The 21294-nt window shown below is 39.2% G+C and overlaps 1 protein-coding gene across 1 annotated transcript; it reads right to left on the bottom strand.

Annotated features, from left to right (window-relative positions):
- Positions 1–1982: 1982 nt before the first annotated feature.
- Positions 1983–21057, bottom strand: POMP (proteasome maturation protein). The gene is made up of 6 exons (NM_001132434.2): positions 20984–21057; positions 17657–17754; positions 15591–15651; positions 11584–11685; positions 7762–7855; positions 1983–2147 (listed from the first exon to the last, which is right to left on the bottom strand). Exons 1-6 carry the CDS (start codon positions 20984–20986, stop codon positions 2080–2082), a joined length of 426 nt encoding a protein of 141 aa, NP_001125906.1. The 5' UTR covers positions 20987–21057; the 3' UTR covers positions 1983–2079.
- Between the last annotated feature and the right edge of the window lie 237 nt (positions 21058–21294).

Genomic DNA, 21294 nt, shown 5'->3' with positions numbered 1-21294 from the left:
TGGGAATTGCAATTGGCAATTGTCACTAACACAAAAGCAGAGCAAGCAAAGAAAGGGAATAAAGCATATAAAAGGTTCTCAACATGGAGAGCTTTCAAAAAATATACTTCCTGGGATCCATTTCAGACTAGTCCTACTGGAATTTATGAGATTAAAATACACTAAAATTTCTTCAAAAGATTCCCAGCTGATTCCTATAAGCATCCAGGGGTGAGGGCCACTGGTATAAACACAAAGGTTAAAAGAGGAGACAGGAGGCAAAAAGACCATCAGAAAATGTTATTTGTGATTACCAAGTTCTATATTAAAGCCTCACATTTTCCATTTAAACTACACTCTTAAACATAGTACCCTCTACTGGTCAAGAAGGGTATCTATTATTCCTAGGTTTAAGGTACAGAAGAAATCTCCAACTTCCTTAATTAAAGAGAATATATGTAGAAGCAATTAGTGAATCTTTATTATTTCTACATTTTCTTATTATTTAAGTGTAAAGTGAGCTGGAGAACACTGTATTAGCAAAGATGATTCTAAACTTAATCTCAATAGTCAAGAGCAAGATATCTATTTTAAAAATGTGTACCGGGCCAGGTGCAGTGGCTCATGCCTGTAATCCCAGCACTTTGGGGAGGCCGACGCAGGAGGATCACTAGAGGCCAGGAGTTCAAGACCAGTCTGGGCAATATATAGCGAGACTCCGTCTCTATAAAAAAATAAAAAATTAGCCAGGTGTGGAGATGCACCCCTGTACTCCCAGCTACTTGGGAGGCTGAGGTGGGAGGATTGCTTGAGCCTGGGAGGTCTCAGCTTCAATGAACCATGATCTCGCCACTGTACTCCAGCCTGGACGACAGTGAGACCTTGTCTCAAAAAAAATTTTTTTAAGTGTACTTGACTTTTCTCAAGGTTTGTCAACTTTAGCAACTACTGACATTTTGAACCAAATGATTTTGTTTGCAGAGTGCAAACTGTATGTAGATGGTTTTAGAATGTTCCTAAGTCTAAGTTTTTTAAAGACATAGAATGCTACTGTACAAATATAAATTGTGAGTTTTAAATTCATTTCCCTTTAGTGTCTTCAACTAGTCACAAGACCATAAATTGATGCTGATGTTCCATGCATTGTAGGATCTTTAGCTGTATTCCTGGCTTCCACCCACTAGATGCCAGTAGCAGCCCACCCCCAAAGTTGTAACTCCAAAAAGTCTCTAGACATTGCCAAATGTTTCAAATCAGTAATTTATCTAATCAAAGATGTTCCTAAGAAATTGAAAATCAAAATATACTTTAAATTGTAAAAGATGACCCATTCACTAATGTTCTAAAAATGTAAATTTTTATATACCAACTTCATAAAGAATACCTTATAGTATCTTGTAATATATAAATTAAAAACATGAAAAAATGAGTTTTACTTTTCTTTAACAGTGTTGCTTGGCAATATATTAATTACATATTAAGTCTATGAAGTAAAAGTTTAACCTACATCTACTGGTTGCTTTAATTTTTCACTTAAAGACCAGACCAAAATCAAAACCTTGGAACTTCTACTTTTTAACCTGAAAGAATCAAAGAATAACTATAATCCTAAAATAGCACTGATACAGTAAATATTATTCTTATGAGTGTTAACGGACGATACTCATATATCTCATATTGTACTCAATTTGAGAGTTGCCACTGAAATCAATTAAAAATGTTTATTCTGAAAGATGCTACTATAAAGTTTACAGACTCAAATGCTTATAATGCTTATTCAAAACTAAATTTACAAAAAACCTAGAAACAGGTTGAATTGAAACCTGTAGATCATTTTATAATATTCATGAGCAAAAACTTTTTTAAAGACAAAGGCTATTGTTTTAATATAAATTAAGAGCTTTAACATGACCTCCCTTTAGTGCTTTTAATTGTCACGTGGCTGTAAACCAAAGACCCCCCCAAATTTTAAATGATCACTGATACTACTAGAGCAGAAATTCTCAGGTGTCAGTACTTTTAATGTTGTGTACATCAAATTACAGTACAAAGATGACTATAAACAAGACGCAGCCCTCGGTTTCCATGAACAGCACACTATTACAGTAAACCGAGTTTATATTCCACCATCAAGTGTGGCTCTCCCATGACTTCGCTTTGTGATGGATCTGAAAGCAAACAAAAACAAACATTTTAAAAGACTCTCAAAAAAGAGATAAATTCAATGATTCTGCTTACATGAGAATCCAGAAGAGTCAAAACTAACCTAAAGTTATAGAAAACAAACCAGTGATTGCCTGGGGCTGGGGTGGGGTGACTGACTGAAAAGGGACCAAGGGAACTTTGTGAGGCAATGAAAACATTCTACTCCTCTATTTAGGAGACCCGGCTCCATGTTAATTAAAACTCACAGAACTGTACACTTAAAAATAGGTGTACTCTATTGTATGTCAATAATATCTCAAAATAGTGGATTTACAAAGAAAAAACAGATTGACAAAAGTTTTCTTTTTTCAAAGTTCTTAAGTTTTCTAGTGGCTTCCCACATGACGGGAAACAATCTCTTAATTCACAAAAATGTTTTATCTGTATTGTCTTCTGACCTGTTGTATACACACAAACGTAAGAATTCTTAAGAAAACCTTTAAAAATCGTCACTTTTGTGTTTACAGAAGAGTCAGACAAAAGCCTTATTTTAACTGTGATTATACACCTAAAAGAACTTTTAAAATTAATACCAAGCACAAGCCTCCTAAAGACAGAGCCTTTTTCTTTGTCCTCTACTCAACATAGGACTAGAAACAGAAGAAAAACCTAATGAACTAAATCATAAAATCACTTTGTAAGAATGAATAACCCTGCACATAATAATGATGGCTACCAAGAGGAACAGTTCAGTAAAACCAATGTGGATGTTTCCTCACTGGACCTCCTAAGAGACTGGAGATTAATAAATTGCTGTGTATATAAAAGGCACTCAAAAGCTCAACTTAAAAAAAAAAAAGGCAATATTTTTTGACTACATATGTTAGTATTTGTAGAAAGACACATAGAACAATCTGGAAGGACAGACTAAACCAAACTAAAACAGCCGGTAATTAGGGAACGAGAAAAATGGGATTGAGGGTCACTACAGCAAATCTGAGTTTCAATGGTAATATTTCAAATTTTTGCACAAAGAATATACTCATTTATGTAACTAAACTTTCCTCCACACCCTGCTTTTTAAAGCTTCTTTAATAAAATGCATTTATTAAATAAATCACTTGCACCAAAAGACAGCATATCATGTAAGCAAGGCACTGGTGGAGACGGGTTTTACATCTGTTGTACCACAAGCTCACCATGAGACTGAGTGAGGACTGAGCCTCTGTGAGCTTCCATTTACTCATCTTCCAGTTAGGGGATTAGAGTACATGAAAGTCCCCTTCCAGCATTAAGAAAAAGTCTATTTTTGATTTTACTAGTGTCCTTATACGTCCTTCTTAATCTTGTAAAATGTACAGAATTAACTTGCCTAAGTACTTCGCTGATAAGCAGGCAAAAAAGTCATCATCTCCAATACTGTCACAGTCTTTACACAGTATTTAGATTAACAAACTACTCTGATTATAGACTTAACACTGTGTTTTGGGTCAAAGGTGATAAGAATGTGGTCAACATGACCCTTAACTATGGATCAAGCCCCCCTATCAGGTACTGGGAACACAACAGTTAACAAGAAAAAATCTCCAGCTCTCCTGACACGTATATTTAAGTTGGACAAATAATAAATAAGAAAAATATCAGATAAGTGTTATGCAAAGAATTAATATAAGGCAGGGTGACAGAGCAGGTATTACTTTAGATTAGGTAGTTGATATGGTTTGGATGTTTGTCCCCTCCAAATCTCATGTTGAAATGTGATTTCCGAGCAGGCGCCATGGCTCACGCCTGTAATCCCAGCACTTTGGGAGGCCGAGGTGGGCACATCACGAGGTCAGGAGATCGAGACCATCCTGGCCAACACGGTGAAACCCCATCTCTAGTAAAAATACAAAAAATTAGCTGGACGTGGTGGCGGGCGCCTGTAGTCCCTGCTACTCGGGAGGCTGAGGCAGGAGAATGGCATGAACCCGGGAGGCGGAGCTTGCAGTGAGCCGAGATCGCGCCACTGCACTCCAGCCTGGGTGACAGAGCAAAAAAAAAAAAAAAAAGACGTGATTCCCAGTGTTGAAGGTGGGCCCTAGAGGGAGGTAACTGCATCATGGAGTTGAATACTTCATGAATGGTTTAGCACCACCCCCCTGGATAAGTGAGTTCTTGTTCTGAGTTCACCCAAGTTCTGGTTGTTTAAAACTGTGTGGCAGCCCCCTCTCACTCTCTTGCTCCCTCTCGCCATATAATTCACTGGCTCCCCTTTGTCTTCTGCCACGATTGTAAGCTTCCTGAGGCCCTCACCAGAAGCAGATACCAGCACTGTTTCCTGTACAGCCTGAGGAACCATAAGCCAAAATAAATTTTCCTTATAAATTACCCAGCTTCAGGTATTTCTTTATAGCAATGCAAGAATAGACTAACAGTAGTTAACGGAGGACTCTCTGAGTAATATTTAGGTTGGGATCTGAAAAATGAGGGTAAACTATTTGAAGCAGAAAGGAACAGCTAATTCAATTCAGGTCCCTAAGGTGAAGCCCTAAGTTATCCGTATATTATGCAATGACAGCTCCCACAAGAAAACAACTACCCCAAATACAGTGGTCTCATTGTGATAAAAATCACCTACCTGGCCGGGCGTGATGGCTCACGCCTGTAATCCCAGCACTTTGGGAGGCTGAGGCGGGTGGACTACCGGAGATCAGGAGTTTGAGACCAGCTTGGCCAAGATGGTGAAACCCTGACTCTACTAAAATACAAAATTAGGCAGGTGTGGTCGTGGGCACCTGTAATCCCAGCTACCTGGGAGGCTGAGGCAGGAGAATCGCTTGAACCCAGGAGGTGGAGGTTGCAGTAAGCCAAGATCGTGCTTTGGGTGACTCTTGTCTCCAAAAAAAAAAAAAAAAAAAAAATCATCTACCTAAACAGGTGATTTTTCCTAATAGCTACCTTAGAGAGACACAAGGAATGAATTTTAAAAGATGCCCACAAGATAGCAAGTGGCTTATTTTTTATTTTTTGAGATAGGGTCTCACTCTGTCGCCCAGGCTGGAGTACACTGGTGTGATCCCTGCTCACTGTGGCCTCAAATTCCTGGGCTCAAGTGATCCACCTGCCTCAGCCTCCTGAGTACCTGGGACTACAGCTGCACACCACTATGCCCAATTAATTTTTTAAAAAAAATTTGTAGAGACAGGGTCTCATCTTACCCAGGCTGGTCTCAAACTCCTCGGCTAAACTGATCCTCCTACCTCTGCCTCCCAGAGTGCTGGGATTATGGATGTGAGCCACCACACCCGGCCAGCTAGTGACCTTTTTAAACATATAATTCCATCACATTACATCCTTACTTAAAACTGCTCAATGGCCTTTTTTTGCATTCTGAAGAAATTCTAAACTTCTTTTCATGGTCTGTAGGCCCTGGTTCATCTGTTCCTTGCTGAGCTTTTTGATCTCAACCTTATTCTACTCTCTACTTTGCTCAAAACATGCCAGCCATATGGGCCTTCTTAAAGTGCTCTTATGTATGCTGGGAGACAGTTCTCTATTGGTCTCTCCATTCTGCAAGCTGGGAGCAGAGACACTAAACTGCCTTTGTTCTAGGCTATCTTTCCAAAGCCGTTTCAGCCTCATAAGACAAAGAAGCACAGGACAGGCAGGTTTACTGCCAGTTATAAGGCTGAGGTGGCCTGAACATGGAGTTCCTCTCCTCTTAACATAACACACTCAATGTACAAGGCTTCACCTTACCCTCTTCTTAGCTGCCCCATAGGAAGTGGGGCTAAGGGAACCAAAAGAAATGCTGATACTCTGGCTACTGATACTCTTGCTATGAGTAAGAAACTGTCCTTTAGGAGTCTCTTGTCTTCTGCCAGCAACCATGAATTCATGGCAGGCTAACAAGTTAGCTTCAAAGTACAGTAAGATCTCAAACTTTTCAGAGTTCTTCAGCTGTTCTCAGGTTACAGACCCTGAACATACTGATCTCTTCTGTCTGAAATACTCTCCCTCTACTTCTAGGTCAATGATTTCATGTTTCTTTCAGGAATCCACTTCTGTGTTGTATTCCCAGAGGTATGTGCCCTCCCAACCCAAAAACATCCTTTTTATTCCTAGAATTATCAAATTGTATATTTGTGTTTATGTGTTTATCTCCTCCATTTGAAAGCACAGATATTTGTTTTGTTCACAGCTGTATACTCAGAGCCTAGCCCAGTGCCTGACACATAATATTTGACTGACTAGATAAATGCTCCTAAGTCCCTCTCCCTCTTTTTAAACAGAATTACAGAAGCAGATTTTTAAGTGAATGCTTTTGTAACTAAAGACCTGAACTATCACCTTAGTAGTTTTAAATAAGGTCTAAGTTCAATGTAAAAGCTTAAGAATCCCAGCCTTTCCTGCATCCAAAATGCTCCCTCAGGGAAGATTCTCAAAGGAGGCTCACTAGACTTCTGTTATGTCCACAGCATTTCCTTACCGGACATCAGCAGCCAAGCAAAACTAATAAAACTTAATCCTGTTGGATATTTTTGTTTCTCCCGCACTGCTGGGGCATAACGAGCAGAGGCAGCATTGGACAGGATTGTATTTGTTTATCTTCCTCGGGACCAGAAAAAATAAGAGGATGCTGCATATATTGTTCTTACTTAAATTCATTTACAATTATTCAGGGAATTTTATTAAAAATAACAGATTCGGCCGGGTGCAGTGGCTCACACCTGTAATCCCAGCACTTTGGGAGACCGAGGCAGGCAGATCACAAGGTCAGGAGTTCGAGACCAGCCTGGCCAACATGGTAAAACCCCATCTCTACTAAAAATACAAAAATTAGCCAGGTGTGGTGATGGGCACCTGTAATCCCAGCTACTTGGGAGGCTGAGGCAGGATAATTGCTTGAACTCGGGAGGCGGAGGTTGCTGTGAGCCAAGATCGCGCCACTGCACTCCAGCCCGGGTAACAGCATAAGACTCCATCTCGAAAAAAAAAAAAAAAGACAGATTCCTCTTTCCTATTTATCACCTGTAGAAGTACAAAAATTACTTTTTTGGGGAGCTACTTTTTAAAGAAAGATTTATCTTACAGTTGTTTAAAATGCTAGTCATAAAAACCCCAAAATCAAACTAAACAAACAAAAACAACACCAGTCACATCCCAACAACAATGTGAATTCTGAAATAATTATCACTGTTTAAGTCACCCTAGAAATATCAGACTGACATATTACACTTGAAGCTCAGGACATGAACTGAATAACCACCATTACTAGACTGAAATGACTATATACTCTTAGAATTTCAAAAATAATTTTCACTTTTTTTCTTAATTTTTATATTTTTAGTAGAGACAGCGTTTCACCATGTTGGCCAGGCTGGTCTCAAACACCTGACCTTAGGTGATCCGCCCACCCCGGCCTCGCAAAGTGCTGGGATTATGCGTGAGCCACCGCACCCAGCCAATCTTCACTTTTAAAAACAGTTAAAGAACAGTTACTACCATTAAATTTTATCTTAATGCAATGAATAAACACAAGTGAACCCAATCAGCTGTAAGTTCCATGAGGACAAGAATTTTGCCTATTCTTTTTGCAGCTGTTTGCCTTTTAAATTACAAGGGCTCCATAAAAAGGTACTGAATGACACCTACCATTAAGAATATCCTCAAATCCAATAGTCTCATCATTACCCCTCAAAACATCCAGTGAAAGATTTGAGCTTGAAAGAAATGGAAGACGCTGAACCTTTGGGGAAAAGTATGAAGGGACAAGATTAGAAAAAACTCAGGGGAAGATGACAGACTATACAGTCTAATTTCATGTTCTTTATTCTTTGTTTGAAAATTTGCAAAACCAAATACAAGATCAATTTAACAAGTGGAAAAAAACACTAGTTCATATTTTATACACAAACTAAGTTGTAAAGACACTGAAATTATACTTTTCATTAACATTTAATAATCCTACCTGGTGTGCATGTATTTTGAGGCTTTGCTTCTGCTCAGGAAAACTACAGCACATACCATGTCATAAAATGCAAAATCCCAGAGCTTAACATCATGCCTCATTCCTGATACATGTAGGATGATCAAATTCCTGAAGAAAGTCCAACACAATAGGTTGCCTAGGCTGGTCTCAAACTCCTGGGCTCTAGTGATCCTCCCACTAAAACTAGGATTACAGGTCCATGTCACCAAGCCCAGCTAATGCAGATAATTTTAGATATTGCCAGAGACTACCAAAATAGGTGGTCTTTGACTAAATGATAGTAGTATTTTAAGAATCTAAGAAGGCAGTTTCTCACATTCCCCCCACCCCCAACAAAATGTATCCAGACTAAATATATTATTTTCAATTACTAATGTTCTATAGAGATATTTAAAATCTTTACAGTGTGGAAAAATTTCTCTAGATTGTCAAACCTAAAAAAAAAAAAAAAGGAAGTGGGAGGAAGAGGAAGAAACAAAAATAGGAACCTGTAAATTAAACCAGACAGCAAGGGGTCTGGTAGTTAGATCAGAGTACAGTCCTAAGAATGCATCAAAAGCAGGGAGGAGCAGGCAGCTGTTACACATCTTGACAACCCAAAACTGCAAAAGTATAGAGATAAGAAAAAAAAAAAAGAGAGAGAATTCTGGGCAAAGATATTTGGATCAAATAGTATTAAAAACTTAAATCCAGAATTTGAGCAATCTGCAGTTGAAATCTGAGTAAGAGGAAAATAAAAAGGGAAGCTAACAATTTTGTGCCAAACATGTGATTTCATTTAATCTTCAGAATAATCCTATGCTACTCTTACTGTTCTCCTTATTTCACATTAAATTAAAAAATCTGAGGTTCAGAAAGTTCTCCAACTTACTCAAGTTCTTAAGACTAGTAGATGGCTAAGCCAAGATTCAACCCTAGGTTACTCAAAACCATGCTTTTTAAGAGCTTTCTCTTTGGAAAACGAGTAGCTTCCAGAATGACTTAGCCAAACACAATTGATGGCATTAGTAGAATTTATCTTATTATTATTATTTTTGGAGATGGAGTTTTGCTCTTGTTGCCCAGGCTGGAGTGCAATGATGTGATTTTGGCTCACTGCAACCTCTGTCTCCTGGGTTCAAGCAATTCTCCTGCCTCAGCCTCCCGAATAGCTGGGATTACAGACATGTGCCACCACGCCCAGCTAATTTTTGTTATTTTTAGTAGAGACGGGGTTTCACCATGTTGGCAAGGCTGGTCTCGAACTCCTGACCTCAGGTGATCCATCTGCCTCGGCCTCCCAGTGCTGGGATTACAGGCATGAGCCACCCCCCTTGGCCAATAGAAATTTATTGAAAAAGACAATTTAGCTAGGTCAGAGAAAGGAATCTGCACCAGTAGGAGAAATGTGTGCAAAAGCCTAACAGTGAAAGAACCTAATGAATTAGGAAACTGCAAGTAGTTTAAGAGGATAAGAAGTGTGGTGGGAAGCAAGGAGACAATTCATGGACAGAGCCACACTAAGTGTTGGGTTTTATTTTTATTCTGAGGGTAAAGTGAGGGGAATGACATAATCAAATCTGTGTTTTACAAAGATTATTCTGATTAGAATGTTAACAAGGATTGGAGGGGCAGCAGGGATGAGTATTGCAGTAATCCAGATAAAGTCTGGCAGGGGCAAGGACCAACATAGTAGCAATGGTGGGGAGAGCAAGTAATAAACTGAATGAATGATTTGAGGGAGCAGGGGAAGAGGTTAGGATGGGTGCTAGGTGACATAACCAAGGCTAATTATCCAGTTTCTGCCTTAGGCAGAAACCTATTCATATGGATAAGGAGTATGTGGAGGATTATGAGTTATTCTGTACTTGTCCATGTAAAACTGGAGGTGCCTGTAGGACTTCCAATTGGAAAAGCCTACAGGTTTATAGCTCATGAGAATTGTACCTTGGGGGTCATCAACGTATTTTATTTTTTGAGACGGAGTCTCATTCTGTCACCTAGGCTGGAGTGTAGTGGCACGATCTCGGCTCACTGCAACCTCTGACTCCAGGGCTCAAATGATCCTCCCACCTCAGCCTCCTGAGTAGCTGGGACTATAGGTGTGCACCACAACGGCTGGCACATTTGTTCTATTTTTTTGTAGAGATGGGGTTTTGCCATGTTGCCCAGGCTGGTCTTGAACACCTGAGCTTGAGCGATCCACCCGCCTTGGCCTCCCAAAGTGCTGGGATTAGAGGTGTGAGGCACCATGCCCAGATGGAATCATCAACATATAATTGATAACTAAAGCCACAAGTAGGAAATAGGGTGAGGAAAGGACTAGAGATGGGGCACTAACAAAACTGGCATTTTAGGAAACAGGCAAAACAAATGGAACCTACACAGAGACACCTGAGAATAAGGATTCAGAAAGGAGGACATCAGGAAAGTGTGGTGTTCTAAAAGCCAAGGAGGTGGGATGATAGCTTGAGGCCAGGAGTTTAAGACCAGCCTAGGCAACACAGCAAGAGCCCGTTTCCACAAATAATAATTTTTAAAACTAGCCAGGTGAGGTAGCATGTGACTGCAGGGGACTGAGGCAAGAGGACTGCTTGAGCCCAGGAGTTTGAGGATGCAGTGAGCTATGATCATACCACTGCACTCCAGCCTGGATGACAGAATGAGACCCTATATCAAAAAAATAAATACAAAGTAAAAAAATAAAAGCCAAGGAAAAAAGGAAGAAGCCATTATTAATGTCAAATACTACACGGAGATGAAGTAAAGTGAAGGTAAAAATGTCCACATTGTTCAGGAGCAGTTTCATTGGTGTCATGGGAGACAGAAACAGTGGGTTAAATAAATAGGAGGGAAAGGAGTATAGAAAGCAAATGTAGACAACTTTTCAAGAAGCAAAAGCACACTCAATGAGAGACAAGTTACTATAAAGGAATTTGAAATTGATAACAATTTTTTTTTGTTTTAAAAGACAACAGCGGTTCAAATGCTACTGCTGAGACAGAGCAAGCAGAGAGAGGTTAAAGATATCAGCTTGAGAAGGCATCATTGATAAAGGGATTTTCCTGAAGTAATGTAACAGGATAGAATCCAAAGCACAGGTAGGAGGGTGGTTCTTACATAATTGGAAGGACATTTTCCAAGTACTTATTCCTTAGCAACAGGTATATCCAACTATATACAAATTGTATACTTGACACCTCCACTTGGATATTCTTAGAGGGATCTCAAATTCAATGGAATACATTAAAAAAAAACCCAAAAAACCCAGAAAAACATGAAAGCAGATGCAGGTAAGTTTTCAGACACTGAGCCTATAATTTGAAGTTTTCCATTTAATGGCTTCTTTTTTCCCTCTATGAAGTAGAAATCAAGGTCATATCCTAAAAAGGGGGAAGGAAGTAGAATAGGTTGTAAGGTAGATAAGGTATAAATAGCTGTTATGAAAACAGAAGAGTCCTCATGAATGATATCGACACATATGCAACAGAGATCCATCAACTCACCTGCTGCACTGCCTTGAATTCCATCTGTAATTTTAGTGGAGCAAATAGACCCTGAATATTTCTCAGTGTGGAAAAATTCATTTTATCTTGGTTGAGCTGGAACTACAAAAGACAATGTAGTTTTAAACATTACACTCAATACTCTACTTTCAAAACAGTTAGCAGTGGCATATATATAACACAACAGTTAGATGAAGAATTTTAATATCCATACCTGTAATAAAAACTAAGTATTTTTACTAATTTTTTCTGATAAATTTTAGACCGCATATGTCTATATTTCATTTAGCATGCAGGTGTACTTTTACCAGTGTAAAATTACTACCAAAATTCCAAATTTATAAAAATAATAAATTAAGGAATGTGTCTCCTATTTCAAAAGCAGATTTACAAGACATAATCATATTTTAGCGCTTTTGATTAAAAGTACTGCAAAACTAGCAAAGGTGTAATTTGAGATCCAGAAAATGTCACATGCACTGACAAAAATAGTTAATTTCTAAGTATGAAGGTATATATTTAAAAGGATTCAGCAAAAGAAATAATCCGACCACTAAATCATCCTGTTAATTAAACTATAATGTTTAAACTCCACTTATTTTTGGTACTTGCCTCAGGGGAAAAACAAACATCTTCTCCAAAGTTTATTCAATTTGTATTGGGTACTAATCAGCAATTTTTCCTGGATCATACTTTCACTAAGTACTGATATTACATTTAGGGAACTTTGACCATAACTTAATGTATTTCAGGCAAAATCAATCGACTTGACTCATGGATTCTAAAACAGTTTCCAAAAATGGCTCCTAAGGATAGTGAATGTAATATGCAAACAGACTGTTACAAAGATTTGTCTGAGCTAAGGTGATTATGAGGTAAAGTCATTTCTTGTCATTATTTTTTATTATACGCTACTCTCTTGATAACATTGTCTTCTAATAGTAATCAAAAAGGTCATTTTGATCAAAAATCTATTGAAAGATTAGCACCTACTTGGGATATGACTATGAAGTTTGAAAGTAAGGTGACTAACCAAATGCTTTTTAATTACTTTAGCTTTACACAGCAAATTTTGACAGATGGTCCTTAAGGAAAACCTGCAGTATTTTATTATGCGTATATGATCTGAAGTTCTAAGTGAAGGGTTTGCTTTAAATATTGGCCTATCCTCATGACGATACAATTTTATTTTAAGTGACGGGTCTTGCTATGTGGCTGGAGTGCAGTGGCTATTCACAGGCACGATCATAGAGCACTACAGCCTCGAATTACCAGGCTCAAGCAATCCTCTGCTTCAGCCTCCCACGCCGCTGGGACTACAAGCACACCCCACCACATCCAGCACTAAATGTAATTTTATGTATAAAAATTCAATTTATGTAAATTTTGATGAATACAGCCATCTTGTAATGTGATATTAATACTGTAATTACCAATCAACATGTAAGTCAGCAACCGTGTGCAAAATTAGGCTCTGTGGCAACACACAACAAAACTGAACAGTCTACCTTGGAGATTATAATCCAGTTTGGAAGACATTATGTATGTATCTCAACCCTCCGCACTACTGATTTCTTGGGCCAGATAATTCTTCACTGTGGCGGGCTGTCCTGTGTACTGTAGGATGTTTGGGAGCATCCCTGGCCTCTACCCCATAGATGCCAATATTATATCCCCCACCCCCCACCACACCACTTGTGACAACCTAAAATGTCCTCAGACTTTGCCAACTGTTCCCTCGTAGGGGGCAGGAGGATGATCCTCTCCTAGTTGAGAACCACTGGTACAAATGATGATGGCCATCTTCCATCACTATCACCACTGAAGCTCCCAATCATGCAGAGCTACTAGAGGCCAGCAATATGCCAAGGATGGGCTATTACTAACTCCAGATGAGAAGACTAAGGCTTAAAGAATATTAAGCAATATGCCCCAAGTTTACTTAGCAAAGTGGGGTGCCCACATAGTTCAACTACACAATCCATGCTGAAGGATTTATAATAGACAGTAAGAGTCACATAAAGAGTGAGACTGCCATTAGCTGGCTAAATGATTAAAGAAGAGATGCAGTAGATATAAGTCTCAAAAAGATCTCTGAAGTTTTTAGATTCTTCACAGTTCCAGCCAGTCTCACTCAGATTTGTCAGTTTCTCTTAATATGTATTGCTTAGAACTAAACCAATATTCCAAATCTAATAGCCAGACTAATACACAGGAAAATAATATAATCTCCCTTGATTTGAGCCCCATCTTATTAACAAAGCCCAAGACTGCATTAACCTTTCTTTTTAGTAACTAACGTAATCTGCTGGCTTATAGTGAGTATACAGTCAATTAAAATAGCGAAGTTTTACATAGCAAGTCACTTTACCCTGCCCAAAGGTGTAGAATTCATTTTTTGAATCCAAACGCAGAACTTCACACTCACCTCTATAAATGTTTTCCTTAAATTTTGGTCTAGACTTTGGTCTATTTTATCATCATGATATAGTTCAATTATTCACCAGAATGAACTATCCTTCTCAACCCTTTTTCCAAAAACCTAATATACATTCTTTCTTTGGTTGCCCACAAGTCCTTGAAAAATACTTATCCTTCCTACGTGTCCACCTGACTACCTAAGATGTAGACAGAGGCCAAAAAGCCCTATCAAAATATTCCCTCCAAATTGACTATTCCCTAATCACTATTATCCGGGTACAGTTATCAACCTCATATACTTTACCCTACACTACTTTCACTTGGTTAATAATCCACCATATAATCCTCAATCTTATCCCTTGTCAGATAATTTGATCCCTTGACTGACCCATTTGGCAATTTAGTAAAAGAATGAACTAAAATTAATTTGCTGAGTTCATTCAGATGCTGATGATCACTGCTTACTTTATTAAATGCTCACAGCTCACTCAACAGTCCACTTAAGAAACGGTTTCAGGGATCAATGTTACCACAGACAATCTTATTTTTTAGTTAGATCCTTTATACAAAAGTGGAATATGTACCCATCTACAAGCAATTTTCATTTCTCCCATTAGTTCTCAAAGATGATCAACTGTGCTTTTATAATCATACTCACATACTTATAAGTATACTCTGGGCTGTCAACTTCTGCACCTGAAACCTGAATTCACTTAAATCGATGAGGAACTTTTTTTTCTCATCTAATTTGAACTTCAATTTCATAATTACATTATTTGTTCTACTCTTTCTTATAGGCAGGTCTATCCTCTTATTAGAAAGCGAAACAAACAACAAAAACAAAATACAGATCAGTTTTCTGTTACCTAACGACTGCATCATCTTCCCCAAGTAGTCAGAAACCTTTTTCTTCTTCCTCTAAATGTTTATTTAAGAATCCTTTAAGTTGTGTTTTGGACATGTATACATGCTATCCTCTTTTTAGGAGTAAACTTTCTGGTCTAAAACTGTTCAAAGATCCCTCCTCTTCTATAAAGCCTTCCAAAAAAGCCCTAAGCACAGGTGGCTGTCACATCCTTGGTCTTCTCTAGCACTTTACGAAACCTTCTCCTACCCACTGCTTGTCTTCCTCATTAAATTTTAAGTTATTTAAGGATGGGGATTATGTCATATTCATCGAAGTACCTACTGTGCCTAGTGGCTGTGTCCTACAGTAACTCGGAGATGCAGGACTTAAGAAAGAGGTCAAAACTAGAGACATGAACTTGGAAGTCAACAGCAAAAATGGCAGGAAAAAATATAAAAGAAACAGCATTATCGAAAGAGAAAATTCCTGTGAGAGGTATGGAGAAGTGGATCACCCTTTGGAGACGTACATTAAAAAGGCAGGGAAGGATGCATAGAAAGAGAGCTTTAGAGGAGCAGTATATTTTTTAAGTCTATCCTACAAGGGGTTTGAAAATAATGCCTCATATTCTTCATGGGCAAATCCTCAGTACCAAAATCGTTTTAATAAAATGAAACCAATATTAGTAAAAGTATTTATCTATTAGAAGATAAAAATAAGGACACAATAATATACTTACATTTTTTTCTGATAATTCAAGAGGATGACTAGGCAAAAGTTCATTTTTCACACAAGAAAAACTGAAAGGACATTAAAAAAAAACAACAGTTAGAGGAGATTAAATATCACTCAATATCCAAAGCTCAAAATCATATCTATAAAGGGATGGCATGAGAGAGTTTTTTGGGGTGACAAAACTGTTCTGTATCTTGATTGTGCTGACAGTCATAGGAATTGATACATGCGCAAAAAATTCATAGACCCACACACCAAAAGAAAAAAAAAAAAGTATATATAATAATTTAAGAACATATCCATTATAGACATTGGTGGTCAAGACTTCAATCACTAGGGAAAACTTGCCAAAATCTGGTGCTACATCTAGAAGAAATTCAATGAATGTATGTTTATTGCTATTACTCTGATGAGGTACTTCTTGCACTATATAAAATATCTAAGCCTATTCCCTTCAGGTCTAACACAGTCAATATTTAATATATCTTTAATAAACATGTTGAACAATAGGTTTAACATTTACTGAACACCTACTATGTATAAAGTATATTAGGTAAGGCACAACTAGAAACAGGCCACTGGTCTTCATCACTCTAGCTATATAAAGATGACTACCTTATTATCCAAACTAGGATTTTAAAGCTAATAAAAACCTTAGAAACCCTGCAACAATTGTTTATTGAATATTGTCTTTTTAACAAACATTATCCAGGAAGTGGGTTTTGAAAATGGTCCTGCCCCAGTCCAATCAGGAAGAAGAAGGAACATTTCATGTGGGGGGAAAAAAGTCTTCAGACCTTAGTTACTGCCTAGCCAATCAACTTGATTATAAATATCAAATTATATCTCCAATTTCACAGGCTATATGCTGCATTTTTTTACTACAAAATTGAAAGTCTGTAATGAGGGATTATATTTGTACTCAGACACCAGCATGAGAATGCCATTCTATTATAATAAGAGTAAATTACGGCCAGACGCAGTGGCTCACACCTGTAATCCCAGCACTCTGGGAGGCCAAGGTGGACGGATCACTTGAGGTCAGGAGTTCAAGGCTAGCCTGACCAACATAGAGAAACCCCGTCTCTACTAAAAATACAAAAGTAGCCGGGCATGGTGGCACATGCCTGTAATCCCAGCTACTCAGGAGGCTGAGGCAGGAGAATCGCTTGAACCCGGGAGGCAGAGTCTGCGGTGAGTGGAGATCGCGCCATTGCACTCCAGCCTGGGCAACAAGAGGAAAATGCCATCTCAAAAAATAAATAAATAAAAAAAAAATAAGAGTAAATACTTTAAAATTAGATGTAAAATTCAAAAATTCAAAACACAAAATGTTTATGGGGGAAAGGTGTTATCCTTATTTTATTAAGCAGAAAAGTGACCTGCACAGAGTATGGTCTAGTACCAGAAACTGAGACCTAAACATACAGAAACAAAAAGGAAATCACAAACATGGCGTAACTGCATGCTAAAGCTAGAAAAGAAAAAAAAATGGTAGCCAATACATACTGAGTGCTTCTAATGTCAGGTACTATTTAAAATATTTTTCAGGTATTAACTCATTTATTCCTCAAAAGAAGATATAGACTACTATTAGGCCTATTTTATCCATAAGGACACTGAGACATTAATTATGTGATTTGTCCAAAGGCACACATCTAGTAAATAGCAGAGCCACGATCCAAACCCAGGCCGACTGAATCCAGAGTTTAATCTCTCAACTGCTATGTTCTAGTGCCTCCCAAAGAAAAGCGAATTACTCTAATAGTTAAGACAAGAAGGCAAATGGCTAAGTTATCAGTAGCAAAAAAATAAAAAGAATCCTACCAAATCATGCTAATGGGCACCACTGCCTAGGAGGATGCTCTACATTGGGAACCTACTACTTTGATGAGACACCTCTTCCACTACAGAAGATATCTAAGCCTCTTCCCCTCTGCACCCCATGTAAGGTATATTACTTGCCATCTGCCAACTAAATACACACGTATAGCCTATCAAAATACTTAAAGAATATTGTGAAAATTCACAGAAACATAACAAAATCAAAGTCATAACTCCCCCATATACCCTTTCCGAAGAAGATCATGACTTTCAAAAGGTCCACTTGCTGAAAGTTCAGTAACTGGAATACTGTCCTTTAGCTCAGATCCAAGTCCTCTGGCATTCTACAACACAAATGAAACACATTATTAAATAGAAAAAAAATTTGAACACACACCCAAACAGCTGTGTCAAAAATATTGTTTAAGTAGGAGACAGAAAAATAAAAGCCCATCAAAATGTCCAGACTAGACAATTACAGCAAGCCTTAAACATTATGATATGATAGAGACACACATGGTACAATGAAAATACCAAATTTTTTAAGAGTGGGAAGGATTCCTGAGGTGATCTCTGAATGCTGTCAGTTTGAAAGGCATTCCAGGAAAAAATAACATGAATAAAGGCAAGAAAATATAAATGAACAAGCTTCAGGTAGTTTGAGATAACTGGCTAAATATGTTTCCAGTGAGGCAGAAGTAAAGGCTGATGAAATACAAAAGTGAAACGTCTTACGTGCAAAGAAATGTGGGTTTTATTCCAAAACTGAAAGCCTCTGAAAGGTTATGGCATGGTTGAATTTGTTTCCCCTGGAAAAACCGCTCCCTTAGGTTAGAGTGTTTAACACAGAATAAAAAAGTTGAAGACAGCATCCTCGGGAATACTATTCCCTGAGGACAAGAAGAACAACAAAGAAATGGGATTAACAGACAGGATGGATAAAGAAAAGTAGAGAAGCTGGGAAAAAAGGGAATTTCAGAAAGTGTTTGGTTTCTATATGAAGATAGCACTACCTATAAAAACTATGTGTATCTAATCAGGATAGTATAAAACAAAACAAAAAAGACAGTGCATTTGGTATTGGTGTATTATTACCCTACGCTATTGTGAAATGCACAATCACCAGATATTTATTAGCCATCTACTATGTATCAGGTACTCTGCTAGATACTGAAGATACATGTCTACCTCCCAGGGCTTCAGCTTATGAAAATATATTAAACAAGCAAAGAAAACATGGTGTTACAACAGGCAAAGCACGAGATGCTAACTTTATTTATTTATTTATTTACTTTTTCAGATAAGGTCTTGCTCTGTCATGCAGGCTGGAATGCAGTCGAACAATCACGGCTAACTGCAGCCTAGACTTCCCAGGTTCAAGCAATCCTCCTGCTTCAGCCTCTCAAGTAGCTGGGACTACAGGCATGCAACACCACGCCTGGCTAATTTTTTTATTTTTTGTGGAGATAAGGTCTCAACTATGCTGGCCAGGCTAGTCTCAAACTCCTGTGCTCAAGCGATCTTCCTGCCTTAGCACTCCCCAAAGTGCTGGAATTACAGGTGTCAGCCAGCATGCATGGCCCAAGCCACTAACTTTAAATCACTTGTTGCTCAAGTCCAATATCCCTGTGATTCTGCAGAAAAATGTAAAACAGCTACAGGTAGTTTTAGTATCAAATTTTATATTATTCTAGAAGAAAATATTCTGAGAAGTCAACTTTTTAACTGATTTCTTAATTTGTTTCTATATTTGATTTAGTCAGGTGTTTTATCCTTTCCAGGGTTTCTTCACTATACCACTCTAGTCCAGCCTATCACACATGGATAACTTCAATAGCATTCTACTGGGTTTTGCAGCCTTTAGACTCACCCATTTTCCAGTTCTGTATATCAAGGTTTTCCTCAAGCACAAAACCTCCTCCAACAAAACTGCTAGAAAATCTTTGTTGGTTCATCGATGTCTGAAGCACAAAGTTCAGACTCCTTAGCCTGGACCTAAAGAACCTGCATAATAGGTTCCAACTCCCCTACATACAAGAAGTCATGGTGGACAAGGAAAAGAATCTGGACTCTAGTGTGGACTGTCACTAACCTACTTTGTGACTGCCAGCAAAGCACCAACCTCTCTGGCCTTGTTTTACTCATCTGCACCAAGGAGCTGAACTCCTACCAGGACTACAAATGCTCCTTGACTTATGATGGGGTTTACTTCCTAATAAATCCATCTTAAATTGAAAATGTCAAAAGTCAAAAACACATTTAACACACCTAACCTACTAAACATCAGGCCTTAGCCTAGCCTACCTTAAATGTGCTCAGAACACTTACACTAGCCTACAGTTGGCCAAAATCATCTAATACAAAGCCTACTTTATTAAAAAGTACTGGGTATCTCATGTAATTTATTGTATACTGTACTGAAAGTGAAAAACAGAATGGCTGTATTGGTACTCAAATACGGCCTCTAACTGACTGTGTATGGATTTCACACCATCATAAAGTCAGAAGATTGTTGAACCACCAGAGGTTGGGGACCTTCAGCAGAGATGTGTGATTGTTGCTTTCCAAATGTATCTTCTATTACTTCCCTATATCAACATTCTCCTCCTTCTGGACTGCTTTATTGTAAAGCAACAGAAGGTTTCAACGCACAAAGAAAAGGTGAATTCTGACTTCTGGATTCTGTTATTGTCATTTTTCCCAATTTCCTTCTGTAAAATATCAGGATTAGTACTTACTGTTTCTAATAAAGGAAGGAGCCGAGAAAGGCAAATCTACGAAAACCTAACTACTAGTTATATTTGAGAGTGCCTAAAAAACTTTTTAAATAACGATTAGCAGTATTTACCAATAGAAACTTTCTAGATTTGGATGGATGGCCTACCAGCAGTACCGATATCAGAGTCTGTGGCAATGGTGACTCAGTATTCTTCTCAAATACCACAACTTCTAAGTTAAAAAGAAAGAGAAAGTGGTGGGGAGGAGAGGGAGGGAGGAGATGTACTAACAATACTGACAAACGGGGAATAGCAACTGTCTGATTTTTTCCCCTCTAACACCTAGCACACTACAAGCTCTCAAAAAAGTTTGTACAGCAAAGCTGCGTTACATAAATGCGACCTATAATTGTGGGTTGTTTACCAGGCAGTTACAAGGGCGGGGACTGGGGGAGATGAGGAGTCTGAGGGTTCTGAGCTCTCAGAGGTTACCCCTCGAGGAAAGGGTCGGCAGCGCCACCCCACAGAACGTTGCACTTTCGCGGCTGCATTTTCCCTTCTGCGCCAAGTAAGGGGAGGAGGTCTGGGCCTGCTGGGGTCTAAGGGATGGAAGGGCGCAAACCGAGCTAAGAGGAGCAGGATGAAGCCGAAGCGCTGCTAGTGGGACCAGTGACGGGCCCCGGCGACAGCCACGACCCACCCAAACCCCGTGACTCGACAGATTATGGCGCCCGAGGCCGGCCTCAGCCCCACGCTGCCGCCGCCACCGGGGACGGGTTGGGAGGCGACTGCCTGTTTCTGCCAAGCCACGGTCCCGAGCCCGCGTGGAACTCCGGCCGCCCGGGTACCCACTCACCATCTTCCGCAGCTCTGCGAACAGCTTCTCTGCCCCGTTACCGTCAGTCGACCCCGCCGCTCACTTCCGTTTCCGAGGGCTGCCCCCCCACATCCGCCGGAAGTGCGTCCGTCCGGGCGAGGAAGGAAGGAGGGCGCGGGACGCCGGAGGGAGCTGCGCGGGGCCGAGGCTCCCACGCTTGCAATCCCAAGGGACCGAGGGCCAAGGGCGCAGTAAGGGTGTGGGCTGGGAGGAGGGAGGGGTCGGGACGAGACGTGCCTGAGGGGAGGGAAGACACGGACTCCGGTTTATTAATAAACATCTACGGTTTG

Source organism: Pongo abelii, chromosome 14 (assembly GCF_028885655.2).
Source record: "Pongo abelii isolate AG06213 chromosome 14, NHGRI_mPonAbe1-v2.0_pri, whole genome shotgun sequence".
NCBI classification, from domain to species: Eukaryota; Metazoa; Chordata; class Mammalia; order Primates; family Hominidae; genus Pongo; species Pongo abelii.
The sequence above is the reverse complement of the archived record's forward strand: the minus strand, read 5'-3'. Positions and strand labels throughout refer to the sequence as shown.